The following is an 18,008-nucleotide window of genomic DNA, read 5'->3' as shown; positions in this document are numbered from 1 at the left end:
CCCCTCCCTCTCTCCCCCTCTCTCTCTCCCTCTCTCTCTCCCCCTCCCTCTCCCTCCCTCTCTCTCCCTCTCTCTCCCTCTCTCTCCCTCCCTCTCCCTCCCTCTCCCTCCCTCTCCCTCCCTCTCCCTCCCTCTCTCTCTCCCTCTCTCTCTCTCCCTCCCTCTCCCTCTCTCTCTCCCTCCCTCTCCCTCTCTCTCTCTCCCCCCTCCCTCTCTCTCTCCCTCTCCTCTCTCTCTCCCCCCCTCCCTCTCTCTCCTCCCTCTCTCTCTCCCTCTCTCTCTCTCCCTCCCTCTCCCTCTCTCTCTCCCTCCCTCTCCCTCTCTCTCTCCCTCCCTCTCCCTCTCTCTCTCTCCCCCCTCCCTCTCTCTCTCTCTTCCCCCTCCCTCTCTCTCTCCCTCTCCCTCTCCCTCTCTCTCTCCCTCTCCCTCTCCCTCTCTCTCTCCCCCCTCCTTCTCCTCCCTCTCCCTCTCTCCCTCTCCCTCTCTCTCTCTCCCCCCTCCCTCTCTCTCTCTTCCCCCTCCCTCTCTCTCTCCCTCTCTCCCTCTCCCTCTCTCCTCTCCCTCTCTCTCTCCCCCCTCCTTCTCTCTCCTCTCCCTCTCCCTCTCTCCCTCTCCTCTCTCTCTCCCCCCCTCCCTCTCTCTCCCTCCCTCTCTCTCTCCCTCTCTCTCTCTCCCTCTCTCACTCCCCCTCTCTCTCTCCCCCTCCCTCTCCCTCTCTCTCCCTTCCTCTCTCTCCCTCTCTCTCCCTTCCTCTCTCCCCCTCTCTCCCTCTCTCCTCTGCTGAAACATTGTGGTTAACATCTGCTGTCTTCTATTCAGGAGGAATCTTTCTGGATCATGAAGGATAATCACCAGCATCCAGTTTCCCATTTCCTGAACGACATACATTCCTATTTATGGGGAGGCAATGGCCTATGGTATTATCACTGGACTGTTAATCAGAGACCCAGGGTAATGTTCTGGGGACTTGGGTTCAAGTCCCACTAAGGCAGATGTGGAATTTGAATCTAACAAAAAAGCATCTGGAATTAAGAACCTAATGATGACCATGAATCCATTATTGATTAACAGGAAAAACGCATCGGGGTCACTAATGTCCTTCAGGGATGGAAACTGCCATCCTTACCTGATCTGGACTATATGTGACTCCAGACCCACAGCAATGTGGGTGACTGTTAACTGCCCCCCGGGCAATTAGGGATGGGCATAAATGCTGGTGTTGACAGTGAGGCCCTCATCCCGTGAAGGAATAAATAAAAAATAAATCTGAGTGTCAAGAAGAAATTCAACTGCGACATAATTAGTCCCTTCATTTGATAGTGATTATAAATCACTGAATCACAGTGCAGAGAAGGCCATTCAGCCAGGTGTGCCTGCACTAATACTGTTTTCTAGTCTGCTCTATTCTCATGGGCTCATCTCCTGCCCCTGTCCCTAACCACCATTTTTATTCAAATAACCATCCAATGCAGTCTTCAATAGCCCCAGCTCTGGCCCTATGGTACATATTCAGTAGGAATTTGTCAGAATGACCCAAGTATGCTGGAGCCTGTTGGCTAACTGAGCCCTCTCCCTGCTAATATACTGCTCCCTGCGCCATGTGCGGTTGTGATGTCTAGTAACCCTGGAGTGAGGTACATTTTCACGTGGTAGTTTACCTCATCAACCTCTTCCTGTCTCACCGTGAATGATACTTTATTTAAAAAAAACTGTAACAAGTTTGTTAAAATCCTTTCACACCTCCATGTTGGATATAATGATTTTTCTAAGACTCTGGTTGTCACTCTCCCAATACTGGACTACAGCACCTTCTTCTAACAGATATTGGATTAACTGGCTCCTAATTTCCTGCCTTCTGTCTCGCTGCAATCTTCAATAAATATTTACATTGCTTCATTATTGTCTATTCCAATCTGCTTAAAATTTAAGGAATTTTTTAATAAGAAATAAACAACATGCCTACTGTCACCTGGGGACTCTGGAGTACCACCACAAAGGTGGGGGGGGGGGAGGTGGGGGTGGGGGGGGGGGGGGGGGAGGTGGGGGTTGGGGGGGGGGGAGGTGGGGGTGGGGGGGGGAGGTGGTGGAGAATGAAGGGAGATTTTGCTGATTTCACTTTGTTGGCTGAATTATTGCACTGGGCCCACATGAGCCATGGTCACCTGACCAGGGGCCAATCAAACTTAGTTGTTGAGCAGTTGTCCCTTAGTTTCAAACCCATTGATTCTGTGGGGTCTGTTTCTGCTCTGACTGCTCCAGGAAAATCCAACATTTTATACATTTCACTGTGTGCTCCAGGAAGCATCTTTTTTCACAGTTGCTTTGATTTAAAGCAGTAATCTCTGTTTTTAGTCCAAAAATAAAGGAAATTGAAAGGTATGTTAATAAAGGCATTACATAACATCTCACACAATACCCCTGTTTGCAGTGTCAACCCCAGAGGGTGAGAGTCAGAGAAATAATACTTAAAGGGAGAGACAGGTGAGCATGGAATGGGTGTTATTCATGTGAGGTGTTATGTGGACGGTATTACACCTTGGAATTCTGATCTTTTGGATATGCATTAACAACCTGGGCTTTGCAAAGTTGTATAATGTCTGAGTTTACAAATTGATATGAAACTAGTAAAAGTGGCAATTAATGACGAGAATAGAAGCAGACTTCAGGGAGACAGAGAGAAGATGGTGTGTGAGGGAGGTACATGTCAGATAAAGGCTGAGGTATTCATTGTGACTGGATGATCAAGGATAGGAAACAGAAAACAAAAAAACACAATTTTACGGACAGTGTGAGCTGCTCATTACTCGGTACATATTATTACTTGGTACATATTATTACTTGGTGTGTGTTACTCGGTGTGTCTGATTACTCAGTACAAGTTATTACACAGTATGCCAGATTATTCAGTGCATGTTAGTGATTGTTCAGAGCGTGTTATTGCTTGGTATGTCTGATCACTTAGTGTGTCTTATTGCTCGATGTGTATGATTACTCGGTGCCTGCTATTGCTGGTTGTGTCTGATTACTCGGTGTGTCTGACTACTCGGTGTGTATTATTGCTCGGTGTGTAATATCCTCACTGTCTCTGATTACTCTTTGCTTGTTAATGCTGGGTGTGTCTGATTACTTGGTGTATGTTATTGCTTGGTGTATGTGATTACTCAGTGTGTGTTATTGCTTAGTGTGTCTATTCAGTCAGTGTCTGGTATTGCTCGGTGTGTCTCATTGCTCGCTGCCTGTTATTACTCAGTGTGTCTGAGGTGAGGTGGAGGTGAGTGTATTTACAACTATGGCTTGCAGATCAATAAGAGTTTGATTGATTGATTGAAGGAGCTGGCAGAAGTTTTGAAGTTCCTTTCACTCCCTATTCATGATAAAAACAATTCACTGATTTTGGCATAGTGTAGTGAAGTGATTTTTCCCGCTTCCTTGAACAGTTAGTACTACTAACGTCATAATACTATACCAGTACCCGCCCATCTCTGAACCCTGCCTATCACCCTGTCTTAATCTTTTAGGCGCCAGGGAGAGGTGAGTCCATGCAACCCTTACAATCCATACAATATATATCATCAAACAATAAGATTACTCGGTGCGTGTTATTAATAAATTAGTGTGTGTTATTGCTGAATGTGTCTGATTTACTCAGTGCCTGTTATGGTTTGGTGTCTCTGATTACTTGGTGTGTGTTATTAATAAGTTAGTGTGTGTTATTGCTGGGTGTGTCTGATTATTGCGTGTGTGTTATTACTTGGTGTGTCTGATTACTCTGTGTGTATTATTGCTCGGGGTGCATGGTATTGCTCCGTGCATGTTATTACTCAGTACCTGTTATTGCTCGGTGTGTCTGATTACTTGATGTGTGGTATTGCTCAGTGCGTATTATTACTTGGTGTGTCTGATTACTCGCTATGTCTTACAACTCAGTGTGTTTGATTACTCAGTGCATATTATTAATCAGTGTCTGATTACTTGGTGTGTCTTATTACTTAGCACATGTGATTGCTTGGTGTGTCTGATTACTCGGTGTTCCCACAGGGAAAGATGTCATGGTGAATGGGATTGGAGTGAAGCTTCCCAAAGTGTACAGTGGAAGTGGTCTCTCTCTCCATCAAGCTGGCCTCTTTGTTTCTGTTATCACAGATTTGGGATTGACTGTTCTCTGGGATGGAGGTGAGTGTATTTACAACTATGGCTTGCAGATCAATAAGAGTTTGATTGATTGATTGAAGGAGCTGGCAGAAGTTTTGAAGTTCCTTTCACTCCCTATTCACGATAAAAACAATTCACTGATCCTCTTGTTTGGCATAATTTTGGCATAGTGTAGTGAAGTGATTTTTCCCGCTTCCTTGAACAGTTAGTACTACTAACGTCATAATACTATACCAGTACCCACCCATCTCTGAACCCTGCCTATCACCCTGTCTTAATCTTTTAGGCGCCAGGGAGAGGTGAGTCCATGCAACCCTAACAATCCATACAATATATATCATCAAACATTAAAAGAGACTTTTATCTTAGTTTATTCCCTCTTTCTCAGCTTAACTTTCAGAGGGTTGTCTGTAGGATGAGTGTGCCACTCTGCCAATGGGGCGTTCACAGGACCTTTGACCTGAGTGTGATGACTCCACCCTTTCTCAGCAGTCCTGATAGCTGTCTCAGTAGTCAGGAGGATTAGGAATGGTCCCTCCCAGCTTGGATGGAGTTTGGTATCTTTCCAGGTCTTGATCAGGACCCAATCACCCGGTTGTTGAACTCAAGTGGAGGTATCTGGGTCAACAGACCCTTCTTCCTAAGGACAGACAAAGAAGAGCCGAGCACAACAATATAGTTCTTTAAAAACTTATCATTGAACTCTACAGTTGGTAATTCCCCTCTTCGACCCAGGAAAGGTAATCCAAACATCACGTTATAAGGAGAGAGGCCTAAAACATGTCTAGGAACAGTCCTAATGCGTAGCAATGCGATAGGTAAACATTTTGTCCATGGTAATCGAGTCTCTAGGACTAGCTTAGATAATTGCTTCTTTAAGATTTGATTCATTCGTTCCACCCGCCCAGAGGAGGGTGGGTGCCAAGGAATGTGGAGTTCTCAAGAGATCTCTAATCCTGCCATTACTCCTTGTAAGATCTTGGAAGTAAAATGGCTACCTTGGTCTGAATCTGTACTTTCCACTATCCCATATCATGGGATGAGATGTTCAAGGAGGGTTTTCACCACTCCTTTTGAGGTGGCTGATGACATTGGGGAAGCTTCCACCCACCCGGTTAAGTGGTCTACTAAGACCAACAGGTACTTCTGTTTTCTGTAGTTCGGTGTAATCCACCTGTATACTTTGGAAGGGTCTCACTCCTGGGTTCCTTCCTCCTTTGAGCCCTTCCCTTATTATTTTATACATACTTAGAATCAGTGTAAATTGTCCCATCCCGATTCTCTAAGTGTTTTAAAGCTTGATTTAATTCCCAGGTCTGGGCTGACCATGTGTTTGGCAGCCGGTCTGCCTCCACTGTTTGGTTTTTGTTACCATCCACTACTGCCGACCCATTGTGTCTTTTTCCTCCCACTACTCTCGATGATCCATCTATAAACAATCTATCCCCGTCATGTAAAGGTAGATCTCTCAGGTCCTGTCTAATTTTGGTTTGATACTTTGTGATATCTGAACAGTCATGTTCTAATTCTCATTTGTCTAGAGGTTCTCCCTTCCATAAGAAGGTAGCTGGGTTTAGACAGGTGTCTGTTGCTAATACCAGGTCATCGTCTTCCATCAGGATGGCCTCGTCAACCATCTCCCTGCCTTTTGGTTTAACACAGTTCTGACCTGATGGGGGTGGGGGTGAGGGGGGGGGTGGCGGGTGGTACTAACTACTATCAGGATGCTCCATCTGCTGTTTTTGCAGCTCCTAAATCTTCTAGTCCTTTTCCACCATTGCAGTAGACAACAGAAGATCTGAAATTGTAGGTATTAGGGAGTATATCACTGCTCCTTGTGGATTCAGGGTCGCTTCTTTAGCTACCTCATTGACCAGTCTATTTCCTCTTCCTTCCAGTTCATTCCCCTTCTGATGTCCCCTTCTGATGAACTATCGCTATTTCTCTGGGGAGTAACAGGGATTCCAGCACTTGTTTTATCAATTCCTCATGTGTTCGTTCTTTTCCTCTGCTATTTATCAGTCCTCTTTCTTGCCAAACTTTTTTTTCGACGGCATGTGCTCTCCAAACGCATATTTGGAGTCTGTACATATTGTTCCTTTTTTGTTTTCTAAGATTCTGAGAGCTCTTTCTAGGGCATAGAGTTCACAAGTTTGGGCTGACCAGCCGTTAGACAGTCTCCCAGCCTTGATAACACTTCCCTCTATCCCGTCTACTACAGCATATCCATTGTGCCTTTTACCCTCAATCACCCAGGAGGACCCGTCGATAAGCAACCGAGCTCCCGCATACAACAGTACGTCTCTTAAGTCCATTTGCACTTTAGTCGGATATTCAGTAATATCAAGGCAGTCATGTTATGATAATAGACAATAGACAATAGATGCAGGAGTAGGCCATTCTGCCCTTCGAGCCTGCACCGCCATTCAATATGATCATGGCTGATCATTCCCAATCAGTCTCCTGTTCCAGCCTTATCTCCATACCCCTTGACTCCACTATCTTTGAGAGCTCTATCCAATTCTTTCTTAAATGAATCCAGAGACTGGGCCTCCACTGCCCTCTGGGGCAGAGCATTCCACACAGCCACCACTCTCTGGGTGAAGTAGTTTCTCCTCATCTCTGTCCTAAATGGTCTACCCTGTATTTTTAAGTTGTGTCCTCTGGTTCGGCATTCCCCCATCAACGGAAATATGTTCCCTCCTGCCAGAGTGTCCAGTCCTTTCATAATCCTATATGTTTCAATCAGATCCCCTCTCAGTCTTCTAAACTCAGGGGTATACAAGCCCAGTCGCTTCAGTCTTTCCGTGTAAGGCAATCCTGCCATTCCAGGAATTGACCTCGTGAACCTACGCTGCACTCCCTCAATAGCCAGAATGTCTTTCCTCAAATTTGGAGACCAGAACTGTACACAGTACTCCAGGTGTGGTCTCACCAGGGCCCTGTACAGCTGCAGAAGCTGTTCTGGATTGCCAAGGGCCACCCCCCTCTCTCCGTCACAGAAATGCAGCTGGATTCAAGCAATTGTCTGTGACTAACACAAGGTCATCCTGCTCTATTAAGATTGTCTCATATTTCAAGATCCTATAGTCTGTGAGCCATCGTCCTGCTTTCTGATTTAGTATGGTCTGTACCTGATGTGGGGTGCTGACTATTAAGGCTCCCCCAAAAGTAAGTTTCTGACTCTCCTCCACCAATAAGACTGTTGCTGCCACTGCCTGCACACACTCTGGTCAGTAATGTAGCTTTCCATTCTTTAATTAACAATGAATTAATGCAGTTCATGTTTTAAATTAACCATGAATCAATATGACAGGTCACTGAGAATGTGTGAAGGAATCCTGCCAATTAATATTGATTCAGGCTAACACAATTAATTTATTATAAATATTAATTATTAATTATATATATAGTATAATTCAACGTGGAAACGCAACAAGTGACTAAAACATTTTAAAAACTGTAATCGTGCAGTTCTGTTTGTTTACCAGTCACTCGTGACTTCTCATTCTGTTTCTGTAATTGTTTGCTCGAGCACATTCATTTTTAAGAACCTCAACAGATTCCATTGCACCATTTGTGGTTAATTCAATCCCCAATTTGGTGGCAATATCTCGTCATGAGCGCAAAACTGATTCTTCGTGCCTCTCATCACAAAACTGTTGCCATAATCCAATTAACTTTTTTGTTCCTACTCCCTTGGGCTTAATATTTAAGGATGACCTTGCTGCCCCCGTATCGACGAGGAAAACTACGTCCTCTTTGTAAGATCCCACTTTTAAATTGATCAAGAGTTCCTGGTGGGTCCCCGGGGTTAGGAACTCCTGACACCCCTAGTTTTCATCAAGGTTCATAAACGGCACTGCCTTTACTTCCTTTGTTGGATCAGGACACTCGCTCTCTCATAGTGACCTGTCTTTCCACAGTAATAACATCCTGCCTGTGGGGATCTCCACTTTGATCCTTGTTCCTGTCTATCAGACGCCTTATCCTCTCCTCCCTTTATTTTTAACATGCTGCCCGCCACCATTCCGGTTTCCTTCTCTTTTTAGTTTTGTCCTTTTCTTTATTACCCAATGTTTTGTTTAGACCTTGATTTTTAAAGAAATATTGCAATATTTCTTGCTCCCTGTAATCTCGAATATAATTTATCAATTTATGCTTGTCTAACTTTAAACCTGTTCCTAAATATACATTTAGGAATCTTACTTGCATATTTATATATATATATATATATATATATATTTATATATTATAAATTCATTTATTCAGTATTTAATATTTAAAATGCATACAGTTCCCAACTTTGAAATCCACGATAATTACCTGGTCTCTTGATCCAAAATTAGTTTTCTTAAGTAGTCCTGACCAGTCATTGCTCAATTACAATGCTATAGGTCATTTAAAACATTTCTAATGCATGAATAATGGCCGAATCCAAGGTCACCGATTTTAACCACAGGATTTTCTTTTTTTTTGATTTATTACAATCTAATGTTGAACTGAGACTTCAACTGTCCTCCACAAATCGTTTTTATGTAAGGAGAAAAGAAATTAGTTAGAAACTAATAGTAAGGCAGTCATGACCTGTAAAAAGAGCAGGAGTTAACATTTTATTTCATAATCTTGCAAAATCCTTAACCTTAAAAGAAATCATGTTAAAATTTCCATAATAGAAATCAGATTCAAAACAGTCCCGGATCTCAAGCTCCAGGGAACATTCAATCACCAACAAACAAATGTGCATTCAGACTGAATCACAAAGGGTTAAACTTTCTACGAGCTGTACAGCTCTTTTCTCCCTCTCTCTCTCTCTCTCTCACACACACACACGCACAGACACTTTGAGCTTCCTGCAACGACTCCTCTAGGTTTTGTATATTTTTCTGGATGTCTGGCTATAAGTTAGTTACGAAGTGTACCCTCAGTAACCCTTCAGCTACTAGCCCTTCTGACACGAAGCATAATCTGATTCCTCATGACTGTAAAGTTGTTTTCAATTGACATTTTATCATTTTTTTTATCCTTTCCTCGCGTCCGAGGATTGTACTTCCAATCTCATAACCTTTTTCCTAAAGGACTGTGTCGTTGGGATGTGGTCCTCGGACGTCCCTCTCATGTTTCTTTCGACACTTAATCAACTAATACTCGGCCGTTTCTTTATGTAATTTAATTAACCTTACTGAGGTCCGGTGTCACCGTCTTCAGCCCCCACTTCAGGGTCCTGACCTTCACGTGGGGGATCTCCCCTCTTAACAACCAGTCTAAGGCTGGGTGGTTGAATCAGGTAGACACCTCACTCTTCAAATTAAATACCTTAATTTATGTGTTGCCAATTCCCCGTATTTCTCGTACGTGCCTGACCACCTAAGGTCGCCCCGACCACCAAGGGAAGACTTAAAGGTCCCTTTTCATACCTTGGTCTGTGCACAAGAGTTACCTGATCGAATGCGCTCCATCCCATGGCAACACCTGTCAGCAACCACTGTTACTTATCCAGACAGCTATCACTGCTCACCCCGGTTCACCTGGTTGCCTGGGTCTTGTATACACTATACACAAGAGTTGTCCTGACCAAACTCACCGCGTGTCAGCGTGCCCTGTCCCACAGCCCCGGCCGCCCAGAGATATACAGATATATCTTACCCGGGTTTTGTGTATAAAAGAGTTACCAAACCCGCTGTGTGTCAGTGCTCCCTGCCCCGCGGTGATAGCAGCAAATACAGTTGTCTACCCCAGTCGCCTGGATAATACTCATTCAAGACCTTTTTTTTACCCGCGCCCTGTACACAAGAGTTACCCAACCGAACCCGCCGCATCTCACCCTGTCTCGTTTCCAGGGTCTCTCAGTCCGGATCTCGTCTGCCTGAGCCGCTGCGGCAAAGATGGAAACTAAAGACCACCGAAATCAGCGAGGTGCATCTTCTCTGTTTTCCCAACAATTGCCGAGCGACCGGAGCTTGGGATCCCGGATGAGCACCCAAATCTGTTAGAAACAAAATTCAATAAAATTTAGACAAGATCACCAAAGCTGGAAGCAAGACAATTTATTCTATGATCTTGCAAGAAAGGACCCCAATTACAGAAAGCAATTGAAGTGATGATTATTCAAACTATTACACAGTTATACTTTGAGCTGCGTGAGGTCACCTCTTCCGATCCCTACATTACCCAATCTCTCTTACAATTCCGCCTCTGCCCACCTATGCTCCACGCCCATTGCCCCCTTCTTTCCAAGTTTCCCCCTTGCACGTGCTGTCATAAGGCTAAACTCTTATCTCGATGTTCCCTTTGTAACTTCTTTCATTATCCACAAGTACATTCCATTCTTGTACATACATCTTAACAATGTATCTTTTTCATACTTCGCTTATATGTTTCAGTAATAAGACCATAAGACATAGGAGTGGAAGTAAAGCCATTCAGCCCATCGAGTCCACTCCGCCATTCAATCATGGCTGATGGGCACTTCAACTCCACTTACCCGCATTCTCCCCGTAGCCCTTAATTCCCCGAGACAACAAGAATCTATCAATCTCTGCCTTGAAGACATTTAGCGTCCCGGCCTCCACTGCACTCTGCGGCAATGAATTCCACAGGCCCACCACTCTCTGGCTGAAGAAATGTCTCCGCATTTCTGTTCTGAATTTACCCCCTCTAATTCTAAGGCTGTGTCCACGGGTCCTAGTCTCCTCACCTAACGGAAACAATTTCCTAGCGTCCACCCTCTCCAAGCCATGTATTATCTTGTAAGTTTCTATTAGATCTCCCCTTAATCTTCTAAACTCCAATGAATACAATCCCAGTATCCTCAGCCGTTCCTCATATGTTAGACCTACCATTCCAGGGATCATCCGTGTGAATCTCCGCTGGACACGCTCCAGTGCCAGTATGTCCTTCCTGAGGTGTGGGGACCAAAACTGGACACAGTACTCCAAATGGGGCCTAACCAGAGCTTTATAAAGTCTCAGTAGCACAATGGTGTTTTTATATTCCAACCCTCTTGAGAAAATTACAACATTGCATTCGCTTTCTTAATCACGGACTCAATCTGCATGTTGACCTTTAGAGAATCCTCGACTAGCACTCCCAGATCCCGCTGTACTTTGGCTTTACGAATTTTCTCACCGTTTAGAAAGTAGTCTGTGCTTTTATTCTTTTTGCCAAAGTGCAAGACCTCGCATTTGCTCACATTGAATTCCATCAGCCATTTCCTGGACCACTCTCCCAAACTATCTAGATCCTTCTGCAGCCTCCCCACTTCCTCAGTACTACCTGCCTGTCCACCTATCTTCGTATCATCGGCAAACTTTGCTAGAATGCCCCCAGTCCCTTCATCCAGATCATTAATATATAATGCGAACAGCTGTGGCCCCAACACTGAACCCTGCGGGACACCGCTCGCCACCGGCTGCCATTCCGAAAAAGAACCTCTTATCCCAACTCTCTGCCTTCTGTTAGATAGCCAATCCTCAATCCATCCCAGCAGCTCACCTCGAACACCATGGGCCCTCACCTTGCTCAGCAGCCTCCCGTGTGGCACCTTATCAAAGGCCTTTTGAAAGTCCAGATAGACCACATCCACTGGGTTCCCTGGTCTAACCTACTTGTCACCTCTTCAAAGAACTCCAACAGGTTTGTCAGGTATGACCTCCCCTTAGTAAATCCATGTTGATGTGTTCTAATCAGACTCTGCTCTTCCAAGAATTTAGAAACCTCATCCTTAATGATGGATTCTAGAATTTTACCAACAACCGAGGTTAGGCTAATTGGCCTATAATATTCCATCTTTTGTCTTGATCCTTTCTTGAACAAGGGGTTTACAACAGCAATCTTCCAATCATCCGGGACTTTCCCCGACTTCAGTGACTTTTGAAAGATCTCAACCAACGCCGCCACTATTTCCTCAGCCACCTCCCTCAGAACTCTAGGATGTAGCCCATCGGGGCCAGGAGATTTATCAATTTTAAGACCTTTTAGCTTTTCTAGCACTTTCTCTTTTGTAATGGCAACCATACTCAACTCAGCCTCCTGACTCCCTTTAATTGTTGGGATATTACTCATGTCTTCCACTGTGAAAACTGATGCAAAGTACTTGTTAAGTTCTCCTGCTATTTCCTTATCTCCCATCACTAGGCTTCCTGCATCAGTTTGAAGAGGCCCAATGTCTACTTTTGTCTGTCGTCTGTTTCTTATGTATTGAAAGAAACTTCTACTATCATTTCTAATATTACTGGCTAGCCTACCTTCATAATCTTAGCTTTTTGCTGAAACTGTTGTTTTAAACATTATGGTAAAAGGAATTATTTTCTTTAATAAATCTACATTAAAGTTAGTACTTAATTATCTATAATTATGCACTGAAAAGTAGAGATACTCTCCCCTAAATACCTGCAGGGTTAGTAGTTCTCTTGCTATTCCCCTTTTCTGTATGCTTTTTCTATGTCTGCAAAAACAACACTTTACCCCATTTCTAACTTTGTGAAAATAGATAAGTTCCCTGGGCCGGATGGGATCTATCCTAGGATCCTCTGGGAAGCCAGGGAGGAGATTGCAGAGCCTTTGGCATTGATCTTTAAATCGTCATTGTCTACAGGAATAGTGCCAGAAGACTGGAGGATAGCAAATGTGGTTCCCCTGTTTAAGAAGGGGAGTAGAGACAATCCTGGTAATTATAGACCAGTGAGCCTTACTTCAGTTGTTGGTAAAGTGTTGGAAAAGGTTGTAAGAGATAGGATTTATAATCATCTAGAAAAGAATAATTTGATTAGGGATAGTCAGCACAGTTTTGGGAAGGGTAGGTCATGCCTCACAAATCTTATTGAGTTCTTTGAGAAGGTGACCAAACAGGTAGATGAGAGTAAACCGGTTGATGTGGTGTATATGGATTTCAGCAAGGTGTTCGATAAGGTTCCCCACAGTAGGCTATTGTACAAAATATGGAGGAATGGGATTGTGGAAGATATAGCAGTTGGGATCAATAATTGGCTTGCTGAAAGAAGACAGAGGGTGGTGGTTGATGGGAAATGTTCATCCTGGAGTCCAGTTACTAGTGGTGTACCGCAAGGGTCGGTGTTGGGTTCACTGCTGTACGTCATTTTTATAAATGACCTGGATGAGGGCGTAGAAGGGTGGGTTAGTAAATTTGCAGACGATATGAAGGTCGGTGGAGTTGTGGATAGTGACAAAGGATATTGTAGGTTACAGAGAGACATAGATGAGCTGCAGAGCTGGGCTGAGAGGTGGTAAATGGAGTTTAATGCGGACAAGTGTGAGGTGATTCACTTTGGTCGGAATAACCGGAATGCAAAGAACTGGGCTAATGATAAGATTCTTGGTAGTGTAGATGAGCAGAGAGATCTCGGTGTCCAGGTACACAGATCCTTGAAAGTTGCCACCCAGGTTGACAGGGTTGTTCAGAAGGCATACAGTGTTTTAGCTTTTATTAATAGAGAGATTGAGTTTCAGAGCCATGAGGTTATACTGCAGCTGTACAAAACTGTGGTGCGGCCGCACTTGGAGTATTGTGTACAGTTCTGGTCACCGCATTATAAGAAGGATGTGGAAGCTTTGGAAAGGGTGTAGAGGCGATTTACTAGGATGTTGTCTGGTATGGAGGGAAAGTCTTACGAGGAAAGGCTGAGGGACTTGAGGCTGTTAAAGGTTGAGAGGTGACTTAATAGAGACATATAAGATAATCAGAGGGTTAGATAGGGTGGACAGGGAGAGCCTTTTTCCAAGTATGGGGATGGCGAGCTCGAGGGGGTATAGCTTTAAATTGAGGAGTGATAGATATAGGACAGATGTCAGAGGTAGTTTCTTTACTCAGAGAGTAGTAAGGGTATGGAATGCTTTGCCTGCAACGGTAGTAGATTCGCCAAGTTTAAGTGCATTTAAGTCGCCATTGGACAAGCATATGGACGTACATGGAATTGTGTAGGTTAGATGGGCTTCAGATTGGTATGATAGGGCGGTGCAACATCGAGGGCTGAAGGGCCCGTACTGCGCTGTAATGGTCTATGTACCAGTAAACCTAACTATTTACATGGAACAAAAATTAAATAAAACCTGTGGTAAAATGTAATCCCATTAATCCCAGAATTGCTCCTTCACTGTATACAACAACGCTCACACTTCACTATCACATCTCTTCGGCTGAGTTTAACTGTGGCTTGAGAATTTGACAGCGCCTTCCTAAAACCTTCTTACAAATGAGTTTAGATATTCTCAGCTTCAAATAATCTCTTTTCTTGGGAGGGAGGGGGAGTAAACCAAACAATTCTGGACGAGGGTTTTAAAACCTAAACTCCTTACACTGAGGTTACCTTTCTCCTGCTTGTCCTAAAATGAGCTCCCTTTGTCAGGACCAATGGTTTTACACATTTAACTTTAGCCATAAATTCTGAAAATTGAAATTAAAAAAAGTTTTTCCAAGCCATGAGAATTTCCCTGATACCCCCACCCCACCAAAACAAATCCAGAATCTCTGTGAAAGCCTAATCACTAAATTATTTACTTTTTTTCATTCATAATTTCTTCCAAAGGGAATAAGCCCCCAGTAGAAGCCAGGACATCTGTTAAATACCATGCTGCAACAGAAATCACCATGGTGACAGGAATTCTCGTGAGCTAATCATTAAACCCCCTCAGATAGACAGTGAGTCCATATGCTATTGACTTAAAATTCAAAAGTCCAAAATTAACTGTCACTGAATTACATAAAAACACACTGACTTTAATGACTGCAGACAGGGAATAGAAGGATGTTTCAGGAAGGATGGGAATGTCAAATTCAAAACACAAACATAAGACCAGAAGAAATAAGAACAGGAATTAGCCATTCTGCTGCTCGAGCCTGCTCTGTCATTCAACAGGATCACGGCTGATTCGACATTCCTCATGTCCACTTTCCTGCCCTTTCCCCGAACCTTTGACTCATCCACAGATCAAGAATCCATCCATACAAGGACTCGATCCACACAGCTCTCTCTGGCAAGGAGTTCAAAGGCTCACAACTTTCTCAGTTGTAAATTTCCATTCCTTTATTCTGAGACTGTGCTCTCTCATCCTAGATTCTCCCATATGAGGAAACATTCTCTCAGCATTTACCTTGTCAAGTCCCGTAAGAATCCTGTATGTTTCAATGCGATCACCTCTCATTCTTCGAAACTCAAGTGAGCAGAGGCCCAACCTGTTTAGCTTTTGCTCATAAGACAATCCCTCCATAACAGTGATCAGATGAGTGAACCTTCTCTGAAATGCCTCCAATGAAATGATATATTTCCTTAAATAAGGAGACTAAACCTGCTCACAGTACTGTAGATGGGGTCTCAGCAGCACCTTGTATACTTGCTGTTAGACTTCCCTACTCTTAAACTCCAACCCCCTTGAAATAAGGCCCAACATTCAAAGATAGTTTGAAGATAGTGCAGGATAGGCATGTCCTGTTGAAGACAAAGGATAGGAAGGGCAAGATTCATGAACCGTGGGTGACAGGAGAAATTGTTCGACTAGCCAAGAGGAAAAGGGAAGCGTACATAAGGTCTAGGCAGCTAAGAACAGAATGGGCCCTGGAGGAATATTGGGAGAGTAGGACCAATCTTAAATGAGGAATCAATAAAAGGGGTCATGAAATAACTTTAGCGAGCAGACTGAAGGAGAATTCCAAAGCATTTTATTCTTATATAAGAAGCAAGCGGGTAACTAGAGAAAGGATTGGTCCACTAAAAGATAATGAAGGAAGGCTGTGTGTCGAACCTGAGAGAATGGGTGAGATTCTGAATGATTACTTTGCATCAGTGTTCACTGAAGAGAGGAACATGATGAATGTTGAGATTAGAGATAGAAGTTTGATTAGTCTGGATCACGTTGACCTAAGTAGGGAAGTTGTGTTGGGTAGGCTAGAGGTCATTAAGGTGGACAAATCCCCAGGACCGAATGGGATCTATCCCAGGTGCTGAGGGAGGTGAGAGAGGAAATAGCTGGGCCCTGACAGATATCTTTGTGACATCCTTAAATACAGGTGAGGTGCTGGAGGACTGGAGGGTTGCTCATATTATCCCCCTGTACAAGAAGGGTAGTAGGGATATTCCAGGTAACTACAGACCGGTGATCCTGAAGTCAGTGGTGGGGAAGTTGCTGGAGAAGGTACTGAGGGATAGGGCTTATCAGTGATTGGCAACATGGTTTTGTGCAGGGGAGATCGTGCCTTACCAACGTATAGAGTTCTTTGAGGAAGTGACCAAGTTGATAGATGAAGGAAGGGCTGTTGATGTCATATATGTGAACTTTAGTAAGGCGTTTGATAAGGTTCCCCATGGTAAACTAATGGAGAAAGTGAAGTCACATGGTGTGCAGGGTGTTCTAGCTAGGTGGATAAAGAACTGGTTGAGCAACAGGAGACAGAGAGTAGTAATTGAAGGAAGTTTCTCGAAATGGAGAAAGGTGACCAGTGGTGTTCCACAGGGGTCAGTGTTGGGGCCAATGTTGTTTGTGATACACATAAATGATCTGGAAGAGGGCACTGTTGGTATGATCAGCAAGTTTGCAGATGACACGAAGATTGGTGGAGTAGCAGAAAGCATAGGGGACTGTCAGAGAATACAGAAGGATATAGATAGACTGGAGACTTGGGTGGAAAAGTGACAGATGGTTTACAATCCAGACAAATGTGAGGTGATCCATTTAGGCAAGACTAACTCTCGAGTGAATTATACAACGAATGGAAGAGCTTTGGGAAAAGTTGGTAGGCAGAGAGACCTGGGAGTGCAGGTCCATTGTACCCTGAAGGTTTGCTGCACAGGTGGATAGAGTGGTCAAGAAGGCATATAGTGTGCTTGCCTTCATCGGATGGGATATTGAGTATAAGAGCTGGCAAGTCATGTTAAAATTGTACAAGACATTGGTTCGGCCGTATTTAGAATACTGTGTACAGTTCTGGTCACCACATTACCAAAAGGATGTGGACGCTTTGGAGAGGGTGCAGAGGAGGTTTACGAGGATGTTGCCTGGTGTGGAAGGTGCCAGCTATGAAGAGAGGGTGAGTAGGTTAGGTTTATTTTTGTTAGAAAAAAGAAGATTGAGGGGGGACCTGATTGAGGTTTACAAAATCATGAGGGTATAGACAGGGTGGATAGAGACAAGTTTTTTCCCAGGGTGAAGGATTTAATAACAAGAGGTCATGCTTTCAAGGTGAGAGGTGGAAAGTTTCAGGGGGATACACGCGGCAAGTACTTCACACAGAGGGTGGTGGGCATTTGGAAGGCGTTGCCAGCAGAGGTGGTAGAGGCAGGCACGGGAGATTCATTTAAGATGGGTCAGGATAAAGGCATGATCAGGTGGGGAGCAGAAGGATACAGATGGTTAGGAATTGACCGACAGGTTTAGACAGCTCAGGTTTGGAGGGCCGAAGGGCCTGCTCCTGGGCTGTAAATGTTCTTTGTTCTTTGTCTTTATTCCACTCGCCTTCCTGACTACCTGCTGCCCCTGGATTCTAGATTTCCGTGTTTTGTGCACAAGTTCCCCCAGTTCTCTTTCTGTTGCAACTTCCTGCAGTTTTTCTCCATTAAAAAATCTCTGTTCTTTTATTCTCTCTTCCAAAATAAACAACGTTGCATTTTCCTGCATTATACTCCATTTGCCAACTTTTTGCCTATTTACTGTAAACTGTTTGTGTTCCTCTCACAAGTTTGACCATGATCTTAATGAATACAAAGATCAAATAATTTATGGGGACTTTACATGAACTACCCTCCTGCCCAGAGGAACTATTCCAGAAACAATGGATCCAACATTATCAGTGACAGAGGATGTGATGGCCTCATAGAATTTTATTGTGTTCAGTTCCACAATATAGA

The 18,008-nt window shown here is 43.9% G+C and overlaps 1 protein-coding gene across 1 annotated transcript in view; it reads left to right on the top strand.

Moving 5' to 3' along the window:
- The window catches only part of LOC140476713 (SCO-spondin-like), a 138,265-nt gene that overhangs the window by 31,416 nt on the left and 88,841 nt on the right, over positions 1-18,008 (top strand). Inside the window, exon 7 of the mRNA XM_072569532.1 lies at positions 4,039-4,173. Within this exon, the coding sequence (XP_072425633.1) occupies positions 4,039-4,173 (135 nt within the window). The remainder of the gene's footprint in view (positions 1-4,038; positions 4,174-18,008) is intronic.

Source organism: Chiloscyllium punctatum, chromosome 5 (genome assembly GCF_047496795.1).
Source record: "Chiloscyllium punctatum isolate Juve2018m chromosome 5, sChiPun1.3, whole genome shotgun sequence".
NCBI classification, from domain to species: Eukaryota; Metazoa; Chordata; class Chondrichthyes; order Orectolobiformes; family Hemiscylliidae; genus Chiloscyllium; species Chiloscyllium punctatum.
Note: the sequence above shows the minus strand (reverse complement) of the source record. Positions and strands in the feature narration are given on the sequence as shown.